The following is a 24,063-nucleotide window of genomic DNA, read 5'->3' as shown; positions in this document are numbered from 1 at the left end:
AGCCAGTCACCAATACGTCATCACGTGTGTTAGTAAGTAAGATAGTCTGTGACTTTTCAGATCTCACAAAGCGAGGCCGAAAATACCTCATCAATCTCATACCTCGAGTCTTCATCCCTTACTGGGCATGCTGGCTTGAAAAAACAAGCTGGCTAAAGGGAACGAAGATCTTGGGTATGAGGCTGGTTTAAGCAAAATCACCGGTGAAGACTCCTGACCCATAGGTCACATTGAGATTGTCCAAAAATTTCCACTGGCCGCCAGATAGAGCTTCCTGTATCCTAAAGTAGCACAGAAGAAATGTTTTACTTATTAAGTTTGTACTGTTCATATTGATGATCTTGTGACCTTCCACACGGACTTCGCAGGAACCTGCACGCAAAATGTATGTTTTTTGGCAGGGAAAGATATTTGATTCACTTCGCTATAGTGTTTGACAAATTAAATGCCGATTACAGCAAAAAAGGCAGTTACTACGATTTGCTTGTCATTGTATCTAAGAGAATGCGATCTGCCCTGCTGAGCAGTTGTTCCAGTTAATGAAGGAAGGCGGTTTCCACCTAATGAAATTTGCTAGTAACAGCTGTAAGCTTCTGGCCACCCTTCTTGAGAAAGAATGAGCAAATCCTGGATTAAATCTAGATCTTGATCAGCTACCTACTGGTCGTACACTTGGGCTACATTGGGATGCAGACTCTGATACATTCCTTTTTAAAGTTGTACCCACTAACAAACTGCCAACCAAACGTGGCATTCTTTCAATGGTCAGTTCCCTCTTTAATCCACTTGGTTTTATGGGTCCTTTAATCCTTCCAGTAAAGGTTTAACTACAAGGACTTTGGAGAATGAGAATCCAGTGAGATGAATGAACTACTTACACAGTGACACAGATGGATGGAGTCTCTTTCTCTTGTTGCAAAAATCAAGATTCCAAGATGTTTTAGAAATCCTTCTCATGCCACTATCACCAACGTCCAGCTGCTCTGTTTTTCTGATGCTTCAAACCACGGCTATGCTGCTGTTAGGTACTTGAGACTCCTTGATGATCGAGGTAGAGTTCATTGCGCTTTTGTCATGGGGAAAACGTGCAACAGCCCCTTTAAGCAATGGTTCGTTCTACGTTTGGAATTACGAACAGCTGTGGTCTCCATGCATCTGCACGAGCTGATTCATGATGAACTGGACCTGCCCGTTTATAGTGTCACCTTTTGGATGGACTCCCTGACAGTCCTACAGTACATAACCAATGAGAAGAGATGATTGAAGCCCTTTATTCTTAACAGAGTTAATGAGATCCATGCTGCTTCTGCTCCCGAGCAATGGCGACGTGTGCCAACATCTCTCAATCTGGCCGAGGAGGGCTCTCAAGAGATCTGCGCTAGATCTGTTCCTAAGGTGCTACTCATCTTGGCCACATCTGCAAACACTAATGACATGGCTATTGCGCTTTGTTGAGTACCTCAAGAAAAAGAGGGATAGGCATCATAGAGACACAAGACTCGACACAGAAAATTGTTCAGTTGGTTCAACGCCAGCACTTCCCTGAAGAAATTAACTCTTTAAGCAGTGGACTTCAAGTCAATGGTCATAGCAAACTTGCTAACCTCTCCCCTGTGCTGATCAAAGGAACTGTTCACATAGGAGGAAGAATTGGTCACGCCTCGATCCCATTCGATGCCGTCCATCCAATGCTCCTGAAAGATCATGCTATCTCCACCTTAACAGTGCATTACTACCACGAGACCATACGCCAGAAATTTTGGATATCACAAGCAAGATCACTTGTCTGATGAGTTCTGCGCAAGTGTGTTCATTGCAGCAAGTGAAACAGAGCCCCTATGCAGCAGCTGATGGCCGACCTGCATAAAGAGTGTCTTATCCCTTAGGAGCCTCCATTCACTTATACTGGAGTAGATATCTTCAGGCCATTCTATGTGAAGCGCAGACGGGGTTCAGAGAAGGCGTACGGATCGCTTTTCATCTGCTTTACCAGTCGTGCCATTCATATTGAGGATGCTAGTTCAATGGAGACTGACACCTTTATTTGAGTTCTTTGAAGGTTCAAAACCGTGGCTGTCCTAAAGAAATCTGGAGCGATAACAGAACCAACTTTTTGGGAGCAGAGAAGGAAATTCAGCAATCCATCTGAGGATAGAATCAAGCGGAGCTCAATTTCTTGCTGACTGCTTTTGGAAAAGGTGGATCCGAGAATACATCCCAGCATTGCAACAATGCCACAAATGGGTATGAGAGAAGGGCAACTTGGCAATGGGAGATCTTGTCTTAGTCATCGACGACAATTCCCACCGGGATGATGGATCCTTGGTCGTGTTGTCAAGACTTTACCTGGTCATGATCACCGGTTTGTGTAGCTGAAATCAAGACAAGAAATGGTACCCTGGTCAGACCAATCTCCAAGCTAGGCTTGATTGAGGAAGCAGTTTAAGTAACTTAGCACCAAAAATGACTTTGAATCATGTTTCAAGAACTCTGTTTTATGGAACTGTCTACTGATTATTTATTGGCATTATCAAACCCAGACACTTAAATAAGGCTGTCACATTTGTTGAATGTTTAGTTAAATTCAGCCAAGCCCCCCCCCAGGATGTTGCGGCTATTTCATTTTCCTTTGTTTTCTTGTCTGTTTTGTATGTTAATGCCATTTCTCGCATTCATGCATGCTTTTATTTTTTTATTTTTTATTTTTTTTCAGTACACATTTGGAGTGTTTCTCACTTTTCTCGAGGTCTAGCCCTGGCAAGCCTGACACAGATCTCTATGACAGATTCTACAGAGACATGTTGTATTCATTTCCCTGTGATGATAACTTGATACACATATTTCTCGCTAACTTCCAAACTAAACAAGCGTACTATGAGGCAGATACAAAGAAACATGCTATGCATAGCAAAATTATTACCTGTGACCATACATTCAAAGTCAGCAAGTATATTGGAGCAAGGAGAGGTGGCGACAATAAATTTCTCCAGCAATTTCATAATCTGTTCATAGCACTCAATGACAAGTGTGAAATAATATGTTGGCAATTGACAGCAACAGTGTTTAACAAAATCAAATCTTTACCAGAGCAATCAAGGGAGATGCAGATCAGCAAAGTTATTGTTGATAACTGCTGTAAAGTCAGAGCGCAATACCAATTGGTATTTGCAGGGATACAAGTTAAGCAAGATTTATTTCATGCGGTTCAGAGAATCACAAAATCCATACCAAAGGGAACAGAATTTTCTAAAAAGTTCTCGAAGGAATTTGGAACAATATTTCAAAACAATGGGGATTGTGATATGGCAAGGAAATTGCCAACACCTGCACCAGAGGATATAGAGACCAATCTCAATAATTTTTTAAAATGATAGATTAATGTTTTGAAACTTGATAAGTTGAAAGGAACTGTCTCCGAGATCGAGTGCTTGAGTATTCATAATAAATCAAAGTGCTCTGTGAGCAAACTCGTGAATTGAACAAATGAAATAAAATATTTTTTTTGATTATGTTCAATATTATCTGGTTTAGGGAATATTGTGGTTGATTTTCATATTTAGAGTACGAGCAGTAGTTCAGTGTTTGCTAGCAAGGTACCAAAGAAACAAAGTAATATTTAGATAAGAAGGCATTACAATTGAAACGATCATGCTATTACCATATTTACTCATGTATAAGTTGACCTTTTATGACCAAAAAAATCATCCCAAGACATCGCCCTCGACTTATACACGAGTCATACACAAAGACCTGACCAAGCAATCCAAGAAATTAGCATAACAATTGCCTGAAGTCCATTAGGAAAACCGAGTTTACAAAACCAGTTGTAATTGTGCTGGAGTTTTGTCAGTTTTTGGCACATTTTTCGTTGACAAAAAAGTGTGAAATTATACATGTTAAGTGGTTCAAACGCCAACCTACTGGAGATGATTTCTATTGTGTCTTTTGATCTGTGGAGCAGATATTTTTCTTAAAACTTCGTCGGTGTTTATGGTGCTGAACTTTCATTTTCATAAAATGATTACAGTAGCTTAGTGACCTGGCAAATGCTGTTGCTCACATGGTCTTGTTGTTAGCAACCAGAAATGGACCAATTACATTGGAACTACAGGTTAGCAAGAAAACAAACCCTTCTTGTAAATGTTTTAAGTTACATTGTTAACAAAATCTCGACAACGTTACTTCTCAGCTGTTTACGAGTTTACGAAAAACAAAATGTATGAAATATTCCGCTAAGTTTAAGTTGCAAGTTGTCAAGTTTGCACAGGAGTCAAACAACTGTGCAGCAGGCCATGAATTCTGCATCAATGAAAGGTTGGTTCGCGACTGGCAAAAGCAAGTCAAGAAACTAAGGTGCACGCCGAAGAACAAATGCAGCAACTGCGGGGAACTGTGCCAGTACCCGAAAGAGAACTTTCCACCTGGAGTCCTTGTACACTGTCATCCGAAGGGGTGGATGGATAACGCTGGAATGAAGCTGTCGGTAGAGAAAGAATGGCGGTCATGACCCGGCGGTCTTCTGAGAAAGAAAAGTCTTCTTGTTTGGGACTCCTTCCAAGCTCATTTTGTCGACTCAGTGAAGCGAGCAGTACGCCAAACAAACACCGACATTGCTGTAATCCCAGGTGGTTTAACCAGCATTCTTCAACCGCTAGACATTTTCCTAAAGAAGCCTTTTAAGGATCGTCTCTGTGAGCAATGGAACAACTGGATGATTGAAGGCCAGAAGAGTTTCACTCCTGCTGGAAACATGTGAGCAGCATCGCTTCCCACTGTATGTTCGTGGGTCCTGGATGCCTGGCGTAGTCTTCCGGCTGAGATGGTAGCCCGATCCTTCAAGAAGGGCGGCATTTCCAATTCGATGGATGGCACAGAGGATGAAATTCTCTGGGAGGAAACTGAAGATGTACCTACCAGTCCAGTTCATGATGAGGATGAAGATAGAGTGTATGCAGACCACCTAGCATCAGGAGAGTGGCAGAACTTGTTTGGCCACAGCGATGATGAAGAATTCGCTCGCTTCGAGTGAGCAGGGACTTTGCTTACTCTACAAACGGCTCCTTTAGGAGCCACCAAGTTAACAAAAGTTAATGACCAACAACGAATTAAATGTGTCTTTATTTATTCTCTTTATTTTCTTCCCTGCCCTGCCCTGTTCTTTCTTTATTCTACTCTATTGCCTTGTGCACACAAACTTCGGAAAGCACGTGCAGTTATGTTAGTTTCCAGTACTCCTCAAATTTGTAGTTTGGTCACCAAGTTTTCCAAGATGGCGGTGTTTTCATCAAGCGATCCTTCAAAGCTCTTTGGCATTCCTCTTGTCTTCTAAATCTCCTTTCAAACTCAACATTCAGTTAAAGGCAATACTGTCTACATGAAAACATTAATCATTCTCTCTATATCAAATGAGATAACCAGAAATGAGTTTTGAGTAACTAACTTAGGTCTACTCTTGCACTATCAGAGTCATGTTGACAATTGGTACAAAAATGGCTTACTGAGAACTATGCTTGATTGGGCACATTGTTTATCTTCATCTTGGTCACATTTTTGGGACGAATGTGACCTTCTGAAGACAGTATTCTCCTGTTTGAAGTACCCCAAACACCTCAACCCTACTATCAAAAGTTTCGTTGACTCAAAGGTTTGTGACCGGTGGCAGCTTTCATCACCATCTCAAGAGACAGATGGCATGATTCCAGTAACTTTACCATTTGAAGACCAAATCTCAGCAAATTGAATGAGGACTGAGTGTGAAAGAAACAAAGCCACCAATTGTAAATCAGCAGTGTTGCTTACACTTTTCAATGTGACCTGTGTGATGCAGGTTATGTAGGTTACACACACGGACATTTACATAATCATGTAAAAGGACATAAACAATAATTCTCCACCATTGCCAAACACTACGAGAATGTGCAAGGGATGATGCCTCAGGACCTGCTAAAGCCTTTCGAAGTGCTTAAGAAATGCAGAAACAAATTTGACTGTTTAGTGCACAAAATGCTTTTTATAAGAGGTTTAAAGCCAAATCTTAACGTGCAATCAGATTCCATTCGTGCAAAAGTATTTTCATAATCTTCACACCCTTTTAATATATGTTAATTCTTCACACCAAAATTGCATTAAATGCTGTAATCTTCATGATCTAACATATTTTTCCTCGATAATGGGGTCATGACTACTCTGAAACGTCGGATTCTATCGTTTGTTTTTACCGTTATATGTCTTAGTTTATCTCTTTAAATATGAGTTTTGAGTTTTGTTGCAAAATGGCATTTTCAGGTTCTCCTTATAAGGACGTACAAGGACAAGTTCACGACATTTTCGATGGAAATTTCCAATGTAAAGATTCTGTGAAAATATGCAAAGTCTAGGTGATATGTTCATTTCAAGTTGCAACAGGGCAATGAGGAAACAAGGGTTATTTTCCTTTGTCCAGGGAAATTAGAGAAAATTAGGCAAAAAGAGAGGAACAGACTTCCAGCTTATGTAACCAATGTAGGTATGCCGACGGTGAAGAAAATAGAATGAACAAGTTGTCTAGAGTATCCACAGCGAAGAATATTTTCATTGGCTTTAAAAACAATGAAAATGATTGGAAGAAAAACTAGCCTACGAGAACATCCGTTTTTTTTGGCTGTTGTCTTTTTTTGCAAATGAAACAAGAGCAGAAAAACAGGTTCCCTTGCACGCTAAAGAAAAACACAAGTGACTTGATTCAGCCACGTGTTTATGAGCTGGGCACAATTCAATCTTAAGTCCGATATTTTCGGACTTCAAATCAGATCTTTCCAGGGTTGCTCTTTTCCTGACCACTGGTCAAGGGGAACGAAGACTCTTGATATGAGGCTGCTAGCATTCCAGTGAAAACCACCAACCAGTCTGTCCGCAAGAACAATTTGTGATATCACTGGAGATTTCGATCTCATCTGATACTCAGTGCGTGTTTACTGACCAGTGCGTAATTTTAGCAATTTTGACCTTCAGGTTGGATTTGTAATACTCGATAAACAACTACACTGAGGCCTCGTCCACACTGCCTAAGAGAAATTTGAAAATGCAGCTTTATTTCTGCAGTTAGGTCTTCCGTCCACAATTTGCCACGAAAATGGGCGCTCTTCAAATGAAAACACTGTTTAAGCCTGAGGAATTTCAAAACGGCAGCTTTCTGTTTTAATGCGAACAGAGAACATTTTCAAAATGGAGCTTTTCCGAAACAATGATGTCACAATTTCCTCAGACACAAATCCAAAATGACCAGTGATTGTTGCGTTTTCAAATTTCTCTGACGAAGTGTGGACAGAAAACTTTTGATGTGTTTTCAGAGTGATGAACACCCTTTTCAAATTTGTCTGGCATGGTGTGGATGGGGCATGAGTTTTTGCAGTTCTAAGGTAGCCATACAAAGTTAACGCTTACATAGACAAAAATATCCTGCATGAATGCCTTCAGATAGACTTGCCACAAGTTGACTTCTACTTCTATAAAATGAAGTTGACTTGTTCTGCTTGCTTGGATTCAAAGTTAAAATTTGTTTAAGTTTTGGTGCAAAAACATGGGTGTGACGTAATGATTCACAGTCTACCCCTAATTCCCTGGAGTTTTCTTTGAAATATTTCAAAGTGAGCGTAAGTAGAAAAATAAACCATATGCCCAGTAACCACAGCCATGTAAAAGATCAAATTTCAAGACATTGTTTATTTAAAGTTGAACAAATGACAGGCCAAAATATTAAAAAAATATCAACAAAAAAAATCAACTTGAGGTTTATTAAAACTGATAAGAAAACAAGAAATCAGATGTTATCTTCACATGCGACAAATAATACAGGACAGTGAAAGAAAGATGAAAGTTATAAATAAAAAAAGATGACAAAAACAAGCCAATTATTTTGAGATAAATCGTATTTCATGTTAGTTTTGAAACGCCGATCGTTTATCAATTTCCTCTGCAACTTCCTACTGATTTATTATCAGTTATTATTCAAGCCAAGTACGTGATTTCAAAATCAAAGCTTTCATAAAATCGTGATTTTCACACGTATGAAATAGTTCTGGAAATTTTGCCGCTAGGAAGTTGTCTTTATTGTGGGCGCCATGTTTCTCACAACGCCCTAGTTTTTTCACATAGCATAGGCAAGAAAAGACAACGCGCAACTTCTTTTAGTCAGAGATTGTTAGTGAAGTTACACTGCTACCGTGCTACGATCAGAGGATCCAAGTTACCGCTATTTCAAGTGTATTTTGCTGTCTCTCTGCTACCTTTTGGTGTGAGTCGTCAACCAAAGTATGTAAGTTCTTATTGTTGTAGATATTTGCTAAGTCGCGAATTGTTAGTCTTTTCTTTGTAACGAAAAGGTTTCATTTAGCTTATCTAGGTTTTGTTGAAGTCACTTTCACAGCCCTACTGTTGCTAAGGCTTATTGTCAAGTTGCTTTATTAGTCCAATTGTCATGTGATTACCAAATTGTGATTCTTTCACGCTATATTTAGCTATTTGCGCGATAGCCATTGATATCTTCGTTTGTTATGACAAGAGTTGTTATTGTCTCAGTTTTATTAGTTTCAAGTATCAATTGTCGCATCTATTTGTTTCATGCTGTGATCTTGTTAGTTTTATGATTTTTCTATCCTGTTAGATTTGTATTTTATGCCTTATCTAAGTAGGACGTATTCTTAACTATCGCTTTTCAGCTCGAACCTACTACTGCTACATCTACTTGTACGACTACTACTCCTATTCATATCTGCTACCACTAGCGATCTACTGGTTTTCACTATTTCGTCAGTCGCTACCTATTGTGAACTAGATCTATGGACTTGATCTGTCATTAAATCAGTTTGAATCTACCAAGTGGAGTTCGAATATTTCACACCGCGCTACCCCTGTAGTTGTTTAAGATTTGAGTAAAGGCAACCTCTAGAATCTTTACAATTACATTTCAGCTGTGCTAAATTAGTGCCCACTTAGTTCTTTTCTCAGTAGTTTTGTAGTAGTTAAATAAAACTCACAAAAATCTATTTGAAGGAAGCGAATACACTAAACAAACATGGCCATGGAGGTCACCATAAATTGATCATGCAGAAATCCATGGTGCAAAAATACTGTTAAGTTTAAAAACCTAAAATCTCCACTGACAGGAAACCAAATAAAAGAAACATGGCAGGAAATTTAATAACAATAAATTTTCATTCAAGATGAGGCAAAAAAAGACTATCTAACAGCAAAGAAATGTTCAAAATTTCGCAGACGTTGCTTTGCTGCATGACAGCATGTTAAAATTAATTCTTCACGTTAAAGCAAAAGCTCAAGTTTCTGCCAATGGCTTTTGCAGTCATTTTATCAGCTGTGGCTTTATTAGTCACACTGCTTAGGCCAATTGTGTCGTGTGTCAACACCTTTGCATACGACGTGTCTGCTTTCTTGGCTAACGTATTATCTCCTCTTGCAGGTAACTCGAACTTCACAGTGAAAAACTCAACTGACTTCGCCTCCACCATTGCCAGTGAAGAGATCCAGGACCATGAGATCATGGTGTCTTTCAATGTAGAGTCACTGTTTACCAACGTACCGATTGAGGGCGCCGTACAAGCCACGCTACAAAAAATGAAGAACAACGCAGGCCTGGCTGACCGCACAACACTTACACCAGTTCAAATCGCGGACCTCTTGGAATTTGTATTAAGATCTACATACTTCCAGTACAACGGATTGATTTACAAACAATGAGACGGCACAGTCACTGGGAGCCCTGTATCAGCGGTTATTGCTAATCTCTACATGGAGATATTTGAAGAACAAGCAATAGAGTCTGCACCTTGCAAGCCTAAGATCTGGAAACGCTACGTAGATGATACTTTCACCATCCTGGCTCGGGACAGAGTTGACAAGTTCCTGCAACACCTAAACAGTCAACAACCATCAATCTGTTTCACCATGGAGATCGAGAATAACAGCAACATCGCCTTTCTTGACACATCAGTTTATAGAGAACCTGATGGCTGCCCTACCACCAGTGTCTACAGGAAACCAACACATACTGATCATTACCTAGCGTATGATTCACACCACCCTCAGTCAGTAAAGCGCGTTATTGTGAGGTGTCTGTATGACCGGGCTAAACGTCTTGTGATCAAACCATTAGTAATCGCTGGAGAGAAGAAACATCTGTCATCTGTACTTGTTTCTAATGGATATCCCTCCTCGTTTGTACAGAAGATCACAAAGGTACAAACAACCCCAAGAAGAGAGCCCATCATGGAATTTAAATCCACCGCCGTTTTACCTTATGTCCAAGGAGTTTTGGAGTCTCTCCACCACTGTCTAGAACAACAAGGCATTCACACTGCCTTCAAGTCCAACACGGCACTGCGGTCACACTTAGTGCAACCAAAGGACACTGTCAACCTGGCTAAACAAGATGGTGTTGTCTACAGGATTCCCTGTGAATGTGGCAAAGTCTACATTGGAGAAACAGGGAGATCTATGCAGGAGAGGATCAAAGAACATGATAGGGATATACGACTCGCCTGTACCCAGACCTCCGCCGTTTCTGAACACACCCACGAGACTGGCCACTATCCTATCTGGAATGAGGTCAAGTTTATTGATCGAGATCCTCACTGGTACACACATAGGGTCAAGGAAGCTATTCACATAAGACTTCACCCTAATAACATCAACAGGGACAGTGGAACTGAAATTCCTGAAGCATGGATGCCCACGATCAAAAACAATCCACAAGAGGAGAACGGTACAACAGCGTACCACTGAGGGAACAGCTACTTGTTGGAACAATGAAACAATAGGAGGATCGAAATGCACCAATCACAGCCGACCTTTGTGATATAAATGATACCACGCAATCAGTCGACCTTATTGCCTAAAGAAGACTAGCAGTAAGCAGTCGAAACGTCGCGACCTACATTTAAAGTGACTACATCGTGTGATAAACAATAATACTCTTTATTATTGCATCTACCATGATGAATAACAACAAACTTTTCCTTGACAACTTCATCTCGTTTTAAATAACATAAACACCGACTATATAGACAAATGTTTCAACACTTATGATCTTCCAATACTGCAACTTAGCAGTGTTAAGCAAGTGTTAATTGAGGAAGACAGAACAGATATTATGGAACAAAACCACGTAAATTGTCTTTGCAGAAGTCTCGTTTCTTTCAGTTGATATCTAGATCCTGTCGTCAGAGACGGTGATTGTGCATTTAGATCACTGATCGTGCATTTAGATCAGTCATTGTGCAATTATGTAAAACCAAAGAGTGGAATGATCAAAATGCGACACTAATGGAACATCTAGTGAGTCTTGGACTTGGGAAAGGCCCACTTGAAGACATCTTTTAGCTTTGTTGACGTTTTGTTGACACTGTTCAAAGTAATGAACATTAACTTATGTTCTCAGATATTCTACTGGATATAATCAATGACAAAACCGAACGATTTTGAGACCAAGGATCATTTTGCGGCGAAATGTGAGATTTGGTGATCAAGGTATGCTTGGACATTCTGAAGGTCTCCATTTTTCTCATGATGAGCATGAATGGCTGCTCTTATCTCCCATTCATTCCAGAAGAAACTATCGTTGGAGCAACAATATACATAGCATATACTGCTCGTGGTCCTAGCCATTATGATGCTACCATGTTGATTCCTGCTTAAAATACAGGTAAGGGACTTGGAAGCCATGGGAAGATAGCATTAAAACCAACATTATAGTCCAGGAGCATATGTCAAGATTTAAAGTTCTGTGAGAATTTTGTGAAAAAAGCAAACCACCTATGTAGTTATGTTAAGGGCACTCTAAGGAACATGGAAAATGTTGTCAGCAATTTTGTAACTTCCACCGACGGCCACTAAGGTGGGTTTAAAATGTGACATTTATGTCCCAGCATGGAAACGAGGGCAAGAACAGAGCAACAATGTATTCCAGCAGAGATTGCCAGACACAAATCGAATTGGATTGGCCACACATTGCGGAAACCAACATCTGATACAACCATACAGGCCCTTGAATGGAATCGGAAGGGGAAAAGGAAGGTAGGATGACCAGTGAAAACCTGGAGGAGGTCAGTGGAAGAGGAGCTCGAAGAAGCCGACATCACCTGGACTATGGCAAAAAGAACAGCCACAAACAGAGTCTGCTGGCACAGCATTGTAACCGCCCTGGCCTAACTACTATGGAAATGAGGTTTGACCTTAAAATCATCATTGAAGGCAAAACTTTGTTATCTAAATTACTCATACAAAGCATTGAAATGTGTCTTACACACTTAAGTAAGTTCAAATTTATTCATCTGGTCATGTGACCATGATGGCATGGAAACGAGGCTTGACCTCAAAATGCCTTATAACTTGTTAAAAGTTATTGGAAACTAGACGCTTTGCTACGTGTACCCAGGCAGTTGTTATACCGAGAAGCACTAGCTATATTTCAATTGAGCTAAATGTTCTCCATTTGAAGTCGTACGAAATTCAAGCGAATCTATGTGCCCAAGCTATTCTGCTTTTGATTGCATTTCTTGGAATTGAGTACTAGCTTATTACTCGTTTGCAGGTCTTTAAGACAAGAAATGAGTCAAGGTCTTTATATCAGCCTATAAACGTTTCAGTCTTTATTTTGCTTAGCCTTTGTCATTGTTATTTGCGTTTCTCAAGCAAGCGAGACATTTTGAATGTCAGAGTTATGGCGGTGCGTGACATAGACCTACGAACACGTTTGTCAAAAAACATATGCTTATCTTGTGATTTTTAACCCATTCAGAAGTTAAAGCATTTAGAAAAGTGCTTATGTAAATGCTTGCTTGTTCAGTACAGATAATCAGTCGCTTGGATAGGCAAAGTAAGTTCCAGATGTTTACACTATTTTCCTGTCGCAATGTTGGCATACCATGGACGTACACCAACATCGTGGCTCCTTACTGGGTGCTGTAAATTTGTGCAAAATATTTCGATGAATATCTGAGCCAGGGAAAAAACACAGACTTTAAAATTAAGGACATGTCATCTTTATCAATCTCCTATAACATCACAATTTCTTGATTTTATCCACTAAATGATTTTCAAATAATGGTTTTCAAATAACCGGAAAGCTGCACCGTATGTATTGACATAACAGCAGGGGGCAACTTTTGAGGCGGTGGGTGGGTGACTTTGAAATAAAAATCCTGCAAGTGCTTGTCGGAAAAAAAATTGCGTGCAGCACAAATGGAATAAAAAAATTCCTGCATAGTTTTAAGAAACAATAAAAAAAATGTTACAAAATATCTTGCAGAGCATTGAGAAGTAAAAAAAATATCCTGCACACCAGGTTTCTAGAAAAATCTCTTGCAGACCAGAAATCACCCCCCTCCTCAAAAGTTAAATGGTCGGCCCCTTTCTCATGGCTCAGTGTACTTATAGTGATCAGTTACCGTTAATGTGTTTGTAAGAGACAGAGTTTTTCTTCACAATTTCTTGTGGGGCAAATCCTTAATGTGCTGGCTGTTCGTGCATTTTGTTGTTTGAAAGTTTTCCTGACACCATTTTTTTTTTATTAATGCAATGAATTGACCTAACTTTGGCCAGAAATGATCTCTCAGTAAAGTCTGTCTTCAAGAAGGCTTGCAGTAGTGTCATATAACCCGAAATTCCAAAAGGGTGCACAACTGAGAAAAAAGCTCGATTCGCTATTATGAATTTATGAAATTAATGTTGCTCCACTCTACTCTATATCCACTGGTTCTGCAAGTTATTCCTAAGGCTTCTTCTCCTTACTTTCCAGTCAAACTCATCGACACGATCCGAAAGAGAGGACAATGAAATCAAGGACCTCGATGAAGGCGATGTGGAAGCTTTACCTCCGATTTACTTCGCTTCCAAGAAAAAGGACATGTCGACTGAGGATGTGGCAAAACTTAACTTACTTACTGGGGACACCTATTGATGAGCGTGTAGTTACTTACAGGCCCCTAGACGTCCCAAGCAACAGAGTTTATGTTTTTAAAACAGACTGTTTTGCAGATATTCAAGATATCTTAACAGATGGTTGCAGTCTGTGGAAAGGGACAGGAACAAAGACTTTCTACGCCGAAAAACAGGACCATGGGTCTATAAAACTTGTAGTGCATCCTAACAGTAGACAGGACATTTTCACAATTGAGAGGTTTTATTGCCACTCACAATTCAAAGATGTGAGAAGTAATTTCATTTTGATTAAAGTATGTGATATAATTTACATGCGAAATTGCAGTCCTACACGAAACACTACGACTTGGGAATCTTCCTTCTTAATTAAACAAAGATCTAACAAAATATGTTGAGGTTGAAGATGTATAATTACAATACGATTAAACCTATAACCACCTACTCAGCCAATTTCCCAAAATGGTATTGGCACATTTTGACAACAATATCATGTCGTCACCAACTTTGAAATTTCCATGGCAACCAGTTTATGACAGCTATGTTTTACAAAACGTACATTTTTTGGTTTAAATTTGTATTTTTAATCCTAGGTCAACAATTTTTTCCAAGCAGTTCTTTTCTCTCTGTAATTCATTATCGGTTTAATTTTTTTTAATTTTAGAACATTCTTGTTATAAGGTACAGTGATTAAATACCTTTTCAGCTAACATAATCAGTCAATTGACCCCATCCATGACTCCACGTTGCATCATAATGACAACACATCATCTAAACTTAGTAGAACAAGAGGCTCCAAGTAACCTATACTTGTGCGCAAGAGAATACAACTCATATGAAATAGATACGCAAAGCGTACATAGTCAGACAAGCAATTTGACAACGTTTGCCATCTGATAACTAGAAGTAATACCTTAGAAATGCTAATTTGAAAAAAGTGCATCATAGATCTAAGATATAGATAATTAAGATGCAGGAGAGAGGATAAATGCTGTAACGCAATATACCATCTTTATTACAAGGATATCATCAAGCGAATAACAAAGCAAGCTGACTCGAAAAATTATAGATAGAGAAGTAACAAACGATCAGAATTGCAAATTGCGTGAAATATCTAAATGTCTTTAGGCATTTCTTGTTCAAGTGTTAGACTTGTTTATGTTGGTTGTTAAGAATATGTGACCTGATTTGGGAAAACATACACTAACGGATATCCGTTTAACGGCCTGAAAAAACGGTAAACAAACGGATAGAAAACGGCCATCAAAAGCGTTTAAACGGTTGCTCAAACCGTTAAAACGGTTTGAGCAACCGTTTAAACGGATGAGCAAAATAATTAAACGATTTCCTCAAATCATAAAACGGTTTCCTAAACCGTTCGAACGGATGCGTAAAAACGTCAACAAAACGTTTAAACGGACAGAGACATAATTAAACAGTTGGTCGCTTCAATCAAACGTTTTCTTGAAACGGTAGAAATGAACAACATTCAAACGTAAAATAATTTCTACACTAAGTGCGTATTAATGTCGTGGACATGACAAGATTATTTTGCTCCGTTCATTGCAAATCGCCACATGAAAATTGTCTTACCGCGCCGTCTGCTTTATCCTTACAGTTAGCGAGTCCAAGTCAAGATTAGAAGAAATTGATTTCGAGTCAACAGAACAAATGCCATTAAAATATACCTTCCTTCTTTATTTTTGATCGCCTGAGAAATTATGTAATCACATCGCCAGTCCAGCTGAGCCAGTACAGTGATCGAACAAATGGCTGGTTCGAAGGCAAAACTTCGCTTCAATAAAGGATACATCGCTTATAAAAAAGTGGTTTAGATTCCCTCAATGTTTCCGTTTGGTCTGTGTCCAAAGAGAATAAGCCTGCGGAGACCGCGAAGAAGGCGAAGACGGCAATAATTTTCACGTCGCCATGTAACACGCCATATTAGCTGCTGTGTCCATGATCAGCGGTTTCCGTTAATAGTGTGTGCGATGATTGGTCGTTGGTTGCCACGGAAATAAAACAAAATATTCCACCAGAGAGAGCTAGAGGTTATACGTTTTTTCCCGGCAATATTTTATACTCATCTCTTTTAAAACTTTTAACTCCCATACACATCCTTATTATGTTAGTATAGGTTCCCTTTAGTTTTACATGGACACTTAAATCGAGCCTAATACCGACCAGACTGAAAATAAACCCAATTTTCGTACGTTGTTAACAATACAAGTGTAATTTGACCTGATTGAATTGATCGTTTGTCTGTCCGAAACCTTTTCTAAAGAAACTTTTTAGAAACGAACACTTCTACTAAGAGCACGCTTATGTGCGGGCTTCCACATGCATTCTATTTTAAGACTAGGCGCGCGCGCTTCGCTACATTATGAAGTCAACAAAGCGGTGAAATCGGTGCGAACAAAAGTAGCTGAAAGTTTACAAGAGAGCACAATATTAATTTTTTTGTAAACTTTCGTTCGTACTGATTTCACCGCTTTGTTGAATTCATTCATTCGTTCATTCATTGACTTCAAGCGGAGACTTGTTCAAATAAACAATTGAATTTATTTTACAACTAAATCAATGTTACATGTTTTGTCCTATCTTAAATTTACAAAAAAAAATTCACATCTGAAATTTCGACCCTTATCCTAGTTAGCCTAATTACAGTTAAAAAAGTCGAGCTGATGCATATGTAATAGATCGACACTTGTTGTTAATCTTGCCTTTTATACCCCGCCAGATTTTTTCTTTTTCCTCATTTGAGGTAACAGGAAACTGTGTAAATATTAAAGTTTTCAAGGAGTTCAGTCTGCCGCTATCCAGGGACCCTTTCTTATGTGACCCATCTGTGTTGCTGTTTGCAAGCTCTGCTTTTGTAAACAAGATTGGAACCAGCTTCAGTGCGCACCTGTAGAGATTCTTTTCTCGGCGCAGTGCCTCCTGGACTCCACGTACCTTTCTAGGTGTTACACAGTTCCGGATGAGTTCCTCGCCAACTCTGCCTGGACTGCTGGGGAGAGGAAACTGCACTGCTGGACTGCTGAGCGGGGGAAGCTGTATGGCTGGACTGCTGGTCGGGGGAAGCTGTACTGCTGGACTGCTCGAAGGTAACTGTACTGCTGGATTGCTGGGAGGCAGCTTCACTGCTGGAGAACGGGAACAAGACTCATCTACATACAGGGTCTCCCTCAACGCGCTGGTGTCGATGGTGGAAAGGTCACTGGTGTCGAGCGGAGTGAGCGGTATATCATGCAGGATTGGAGCAAAATCATCAGGTTCAGGAATCTAATAAAGAAACAAATATGGAATTATCAGTTGTTTTGTTATAATCAGCCAATTGAGGTTTAGGATTTCAAGGAAAATGCCAATTTCTTTAAATTTTAATCTATTCTATGTCTATACTTTAACTAGTAATTATTTACCAGGTTGTGTATTAATCATATGACATGAAGTACAAAGTATGCGCCTGAGCTGAGGTAAGGGTAATGTGCAACAAAGGCTAAGTATGTATGATCATCAAAACACCTGTATCTTTTTTACAGTAAATCAAATATACATCCCACTCAACTTGAGCGCATTAAATGTTTGTAGCAAATAATTCTTACTCACCAAGTCACTCTGTCTGACCATTTTCTCCTCTAAGGACACCAGACGCTCTTCCATTTTGTCAAAACAAGCCGTCATTTTGTGCTCAATAGCTCGCAACGAGTCTTGAATTCCCACTATCATCTGTAAGACAATAAAAAGGAAACAAATACAAGGTGGTATTAATGTCATATACGAATACTCGTTAAAAAAAAAACTTAAGGATAGGTCGCGTGTTTGATTAGTGAGTATAGTAAGATCAATACATGTAATGGTTCCCAGTAATACCAAAGTTGAAATCATTTAGAGACTACGTAAGATTGTTGCGATATAGTGGATGTAAATACCAGTTATGCAATGATTTCGAGTGGTATACTGTGAAATATCCCACTCGTGACTTGATTTTTCTTTGTATACACACGAGCCTTTCAAGGAAAAATCAAGTCACGAGTGGGATATTTCACAGTATGCCACTAGAAAACATTGCATAAGTAATTTATCCCATGCCTCTTACATACGCACACAGTTAAAAATAAATCCGAACAGCTTACAAAATGATACAACTTCGAGTGAATATATATTGCTAAGCTTGTGATTGAAGTTTTTAACGTTACCGTATCCGGTTTAAGTTTTTTCCGTCTTCTTTTCGGATTAATTGCCAACAGAATCCAGTATAAATAAGTTATGTCGGCTTTGTTCTGGCTGTAGATCATTGAGAATTTTTGCTTCAGAACCTTTGTATTGAGCAGTGACAAAGCTCTTTCTAACCGAAACTCTCTTCTAATAATTTCTAACAAATTGGTTCAGACAAAAATGTTCGGAAGCTTTGTAAAAATGCTGCGAGAAAAGAGTGACTACGCTAGCGTACTAAACGTTGGCGCAACTACTCTACTCGTTGGCGAAACGAACGCAATTCTGAGATTTAGTCAGCGAAATTAGTGGATTGAAGACAAGGGTACATACCTCGCTCAACTGTTCCTGGACTCTCATTTCACTTTCAATTTTATTTAGTTTGCTGTTTAGGCGCTGACATTCCTCCGTCTTTGCCTCCAGTTGTCGGCGTACAAGGGTAATGTCCGGTTGTTCAGCCTGCAGCCTAGCCCTTTTTGCTGTCCAATCCGTTTCAGGCTCACTCCCATTCTTTTCGACGACATCTGTGTGTAGCTTTGCCCGTTTAGCTGTGTGATCAGTGTCAGCCCCACTCGTTTTCTTTTCGGCGACATCTGCTTGCTCAGCCAAGTGTACGTTTGCTCGTTTTGCTGTGCGAGCGGCGTCCAACTGTAGTTCCCGCGCGTTCTGTTCGGCTAAGAACTTCTGGTACGGATGGTCTGAAACTGGGGGTGGAACTTTTTCTTGGGCGGAAGACACTTCATCGTTCACCGGCACAGTTGATTTCTTTCCTGCGGAAATGAAAAAATTTATTAGCTAAAAATGAAACTTGTCCTAACTTAGGTCTTCAATGTTATACAAATCGGTAAATCTGTGTAGCCAAAAGAAAAAGGCTTTGCTCTCGCTCGATGAAATGAAACTTGTAACTTAGGCCTGTCTTCAATGTTACAATCGGTAAATCTGAATTCGATCAGTTACTTACCTTTCTTTGTCTTTGGTTCCCAATTCTCTGCCACCTCAGCGTCGTACCAACGTGAGCCGAATTTGACTTTCACAAGGTCTCCTACTTTTAACGGCGTAGCAGAAGTTTCTTCCAAATCGCCCCGTGCGAATTTGATCTCTTTTCTCTTCGGCCAATGCGGACGATCTCTCCAATGGCAGTTAGTTTTCCAAAGGACTTTAACTTTATCGTTAACAGACATGTTCAAAATATTGTTTGCAAATGGCCAGATTCAACTTTCACTTACGGCTGATAAAGCTGTTATGAACAACCGCAATAAAGTGGCCCTTTTATACGGGGTCAATAGGATCCAAATTTTCACTCTAAAGAAACACGCGTTGGTATTGGAGGAATCGTTAATGAGATCAACAATGGTTATGGGAACCATTGTTAATGAGCATAAATTCTCACTTTGAATTAACATATTTTCGCACATTGCGCGTGGGTATAAAAAAAGTTAACACAAAGCGCGCGGGTTTACGCGTGACTAAAACCTTTTCAGACGGCATTGAGTTTTAGATATTGCGAATTGAAGATTCCTTTGTTGATTAAAAAAATGAAAAATTGCGCGTGGGTTATAATTTTGAAAAAAAAAATCACACATTGCGGCACTGTATACACGCGCGCGGTGTAAAAACTTTTGTAAACACTACAACCGTACCGTTTTGTTCACTTCAAGTGATTCCGCACGCTTTAGAACCCGGTTAAAAATCGAAGATTGGGTTTGTTTTCTTTCGATAATGAAAAAAAGTGTTGTGATGGAGTCACTTATCTTCCACTAATTTTACCATAGCTTCAAACAAAATCCGAAAAACCCCGTATCGTGATCCCAATGACAGTGAATTTAAACTAAAATTGAAGTAACATTTAAATTATTTTTATTTTACAAATCAAAAAGCAGATATTTACAATCATTAAAGGTATATTTACATCAGGAATACAAAATCTTTGAATTTTGTGCGCAGAAATTAGTTACAATTTTAGTGTAACACTAATTCAAATCAGGGAGCTGGTGCAACTAGGTCCTCGGTTCCATATTTGCAGAATGGTCGTATCTCCCGATACAAATACTGTTTTCTTTCCTGGCTAAGGCCTTCTGGGCGAAGTTTGCATGGCAGAACTAATGGGGGCATAACTGTAGGATCCTTTAATAACATAAGAGAACGTTCTTGTGAAAATCGGTGTTCCTTAAAGTAAACTTTTCCCGGTTCGTCCATGGAAAAATGAAAGTGATGGTACTTCTTAATGTTTGGGAGCTTTGTGAAGTACTCCGAAAGAAATGCCGCCCAGTCGTACACGGGAACAATTTCCTGGCCGTCATGCGTTCCCACCAACTGCGCTTTGTTTACTCCTGTAGTACTACAACAGTCAACCATTCGTGCAAATTCGTAGAGCGACGATATAAAGTTCACTTTGTATGCTCGCTTGATCAGGCCAAAGCAGCGGTCTGGGGCAAATTTCGTGTGTCCGGCGATTAAGAAGGAATAGTTAATTGATTGATGCAGTTTGTTTATTACTCTCCATGCGAAATACCACAAAAAGTAATTGTTTTTATTCTGCCCCGTACAATTGTCAGCATGTAAGTAAGCACGAGTTTCTCCAAGTCCGTGGGTCTCCAAGTAGTGGTGGACGTAGCTAATTGTGGAATTCATTCCTTTTCCGACTGTACTAGCTTCGTCAATGAGATAATTTACTTGGCGCCCTGCTCCTTCACACATGACACCGAAAATGCCACATTTTCGTGGGGTCTTAAAGTAGATGGGCCCTGGTTGCATCGGGTTGCTAGGAAAGTGGATCTGTTGCGCGTAGTCGAACGAATAGTGAACTGTACCGTTCATTGAGCGCGGTTCATGACATTCGCTTAATCGGATAGGCGGCTCCACAGTTTCAAAAGTGTTTTTCGCTTCCTCGCAAACCTCGTTGTATAACTCTCTCTCACTTTTAACAGTGTCGAGATGTTCTTGTTGAGCGCGGACACATTCTGATTTCTCTCCGTCCGGAAGATTCGCCGATCTTACAAGTTTCGAAGTGTTTTGCTGGCAAGTCACGCACAAGTCAGTCATTGGTTTTGCTACAACCACATTAGGGTGAAATTGTTCCCATAGATCTTTAAACTTAGAATAGCTTACCGCCTGCTTCTCTGAGGCTGTACACGCCGCAACAAAATCGCGCCACACGCTCATCTTCGTTTCGCTTGCAGACAACAGTTTTATGTCGTTGCTCTTATAACCAGGAATCCTCCCAGGAAGCGAGATCGCGTTCTCCTCAACATAGTTTGTAAGGAATAATTTAACATCTTCAACCACAGTTGTAGGGAGTGTGTTGCTTGGTAATCTTTTGCAGTTTCCATGCGTTCTTGGTGAAATGCCATAGTTTTCATAATGTTCCTTTAGTCGGCGAAATCTTGAGTAACTTAATCCATACAGATGAAGAAACATTTCCTTGCAGATGGTTAATGATTGAAACAGGAAATTACAGCGAGGACTTCGATTTCGTTTATCGCCAATGTGATCGATTCTGGTGAACGCTTGAATGTTGGCCAGAATAACCAAGTCTAATTCTGCGCTTGATAATTCAAGGCAGTTGTTCAAGTTTGACATAACACTTTCTTCAGAAAAATAGCCAGAGCAAGGACCACAGTTAGGTCCTCTTGAGCACCCGCATCCTTCTTGCAAAAATCGCTTGACCCTGTTAATCACTTCTTCATTTTCATTTTGCTCGATGTAAGATTCCTCCATGTTTAACTGATAGTGTTTTCAAGAATTATGACTTTGCACTTGGAACACAAGATATGAGAGAGAGAGAGCTGTTACCGCAGCAACGCGTCATCGATGATCAAATCACGGCTTCTAATTGGTCACTAACCAAACAGAAGTTCGCGCGCGTGCCAGCAGATGATCGCAACAAAATTGCGTTATGTCAACAATCAGAGTTTATTCTGCTTTTTAAAGAGTTTCAACACCAAACAAGAGATTGCGGGGAGCTTTTAGAAATGAGATCTTTACTCAATACATCAAGGTAAGCTAAAATAGCTGTGAGGTATTCAATTCAGTGAAGCGAATCACAGTGATTACAAATTCTTGTTGTGCTACAAGTCACGCTGGATGGAATATTCAAATGAGAGCTGATAGTATTGTCTGCGAGCAATAACCATGTGTTTCTGTTGATGCTCAGAACAATGATAAACAAAACTGGAAGCTTTTTTCCTAGAAGCGATTTTCTAGGAAAAAGTGAAATTACAGTATGCAAATTTGAAGTGTGTTTTGCTTGCCGAATTGATTGATAAAATAAATAAACCAGGAATAAAGTGACTGCGATAAGATAGGCATAGAAAGCGAAACCTTCAACTTTGAAAAAGATTCACGCTTTGTTTTAGTCTTACAATTATCTGAAAGGTACATAAAAGACAGCAAAGTAATAATATTAAGTAAACAACAAACGAAATGTTCGAAGTGAAACGAAGTGTTCGAACGATCCAGCGTAATAAATATTATAACTTCTGCCGCTGTTTGTTGACATTGTTTCGTGGCATTTGCAACTGCTGTACGTTGTTTCCTAAACTATGGGTCAATGGTTACGGCAAAAGGAAAGACAGAGGGATTGGTTCTGACAATGTAAACTGGGACGGCTTACTATAAAACGGACCGAGCCGTTCTATAAAACGGACTAAGACTTTCTATAAAACGGAAGAAGTTTGCTGTTAAACGGATAGTTCTTCCATTTAAATGGATTGCCCTCCCGTTTAAACGGATTGTCCTTCCGTTTAAACGGATAATGGTCTTTTAAAAACGTTTTGCCAATTTTATCAAACGGATCAAAAAACGGATTAAATGCTTCTAGAAACCGTTTAAACGCTTTTGGAAACCGTTTTAACGGATACTAAACGGGTAGAAAACGCTTTCAAACCGTTAAACGGATATCCGTTAGGGTACGTTTTCCCAAATCAGGTCACATATATTCCAGTACTGGGCCATTGTAACAAATATCAACTTTGCCTTATTTTTATTATATTTGTAATTTGATTTTAAAGTACACTTGAAACTTGATAAAATAACAGTACTCCTCAGTATGCATCTGGTGTTTTTTGTAAGTTATATCGTGCAAAACCATATTTCTGAGAATTAAAATATTATTATTATATATAAATCTTCACAAACACCAGCCACACATAAACAATCTCCATGAACTCATATATACTATCACAAATGAAGACGAACCACACAATTTTGTAGCACACCTATATTTTGACTACCTACAACAGTCTTCCTCAGAATAAATGAGCTGTTACAGTCGCACACATCATTCTACTTTTAAAAGTAACAAACTCGACAAACTTGCGCGCACAACTAATCTACTGCACGCCAACACAAGTACACAATAAGTTACGTGCTTCTTGAACGCCTGTTCTGAGCAAAGAAAAAATCATTGTCATTGAGCCCATAAGGGCGTAAAATGTTCAGTTTATAGGCCCATTGGCCTTCTTTGTCCCTCAGTTTTTCCTCTCCATTCACTCAATCTATCAATTGAATCCTGACATCCCTCAAGCCATCATGTCCGTCCCCACAAAAGTGCTTATACAGGAAGTCATCCTTCTCTTGCTTTCTTCCATTCAATCTCCCATGTCGTCTCATTCTGGCCTTAAGATTATTGAACCTTATGGAAAACTTCATTACAGTAGATCCAACATACTGTAGTGCACATTTCCTGCAAGTCAGCAAGTAGACTACGTTACTTGAGTTACAATTGAGGCTATAATTAATGGAATATCTCCTTCATGTATGAGAACTCCTGAAGTGGTCTCTTTCATCGATATAATGCAGACTTCACATCTTCTTGACCCACATTGACAAGTCCCCCATTGTGTATCCTCTCTGCACCCTCTGCTTACTTTTGCTCAAACCAAATAGTCCACCAAACTCTTTGGTTTCCTGAACACCACA

The 24,063-nt window shown here is 39.5% G+C and overlaps 3 protein-coding genes and 1 pseudogene across 3 annotated transcripts in view; 1 reads left to right on the top strand and 3 right to left on the bottom strand.

The window, feature by feature from the left end:
• The window catches only part of LOC145501132 (uncharacterized), a 329,746-nt gene that overhangs the window by 245,551 nt on the left and 60,132 nt on the right, over positions 1 to 24,063 (bottom strand). The window lies entirely within an intron of this gene.
• LOC145501118 (uncharacterized) lies at positions 11,144 to 12,259 on the top strand (annotated as a pseudogene).
• Positions 16,424 to 19,325, bottom strand: LOC145500042 (uncharacterized). Its single transcript, XM_081479548.1, has 4 exons — positions 19,106 to 19,325; positions 18,478 to 18,914; positions 17,539 to 17,658; positions 16,424 to 17,214 (listed from the first exon to the last, which is right to left on the bottom strand). Exons 1-4 carry the CDS (start codon positions 19,323 to 19,325, stop codon positions 16,597 to 16,599), a joined length of 1,395 nt encoding a protein of 464 aa, XP_081335674.1. The 3' UTR covers positions 16,424 to 16,596.
• LOC145500988 (uncharacterized) lies at positions 19,342 to 22,473 on the bottom strand. Its single transcript, XM_081480562.1, has one exon. The coding sequence runs from the start codon at positions 21,859 to 21,861 to the stop codon at positions 20,125 to 20,127; it is 1,737 nt and encodes a 578-aa protein (XP_081336688.1). The 5' UTR covers positions 21,862 to 22,473; the 3' UTR covers positions 19,342 to 20,124.

Source organism: Orbicella franksi, chromosome 10, assembly GCF_964199315.1.
Source record: "Orbicella franksi chromosome 10, jaOrbFran1.1, whole genome shotgun sequence".
Lineage (NCBI taxonomy): Eukaryota > Metazoa > Cnidaria > Anthozoa > Scleractinia > Merulinidae > Orbicella > Orbicella franksi.
This window is presented reverse-complemented; position numbering and strand designations above follow the sequence as displayed.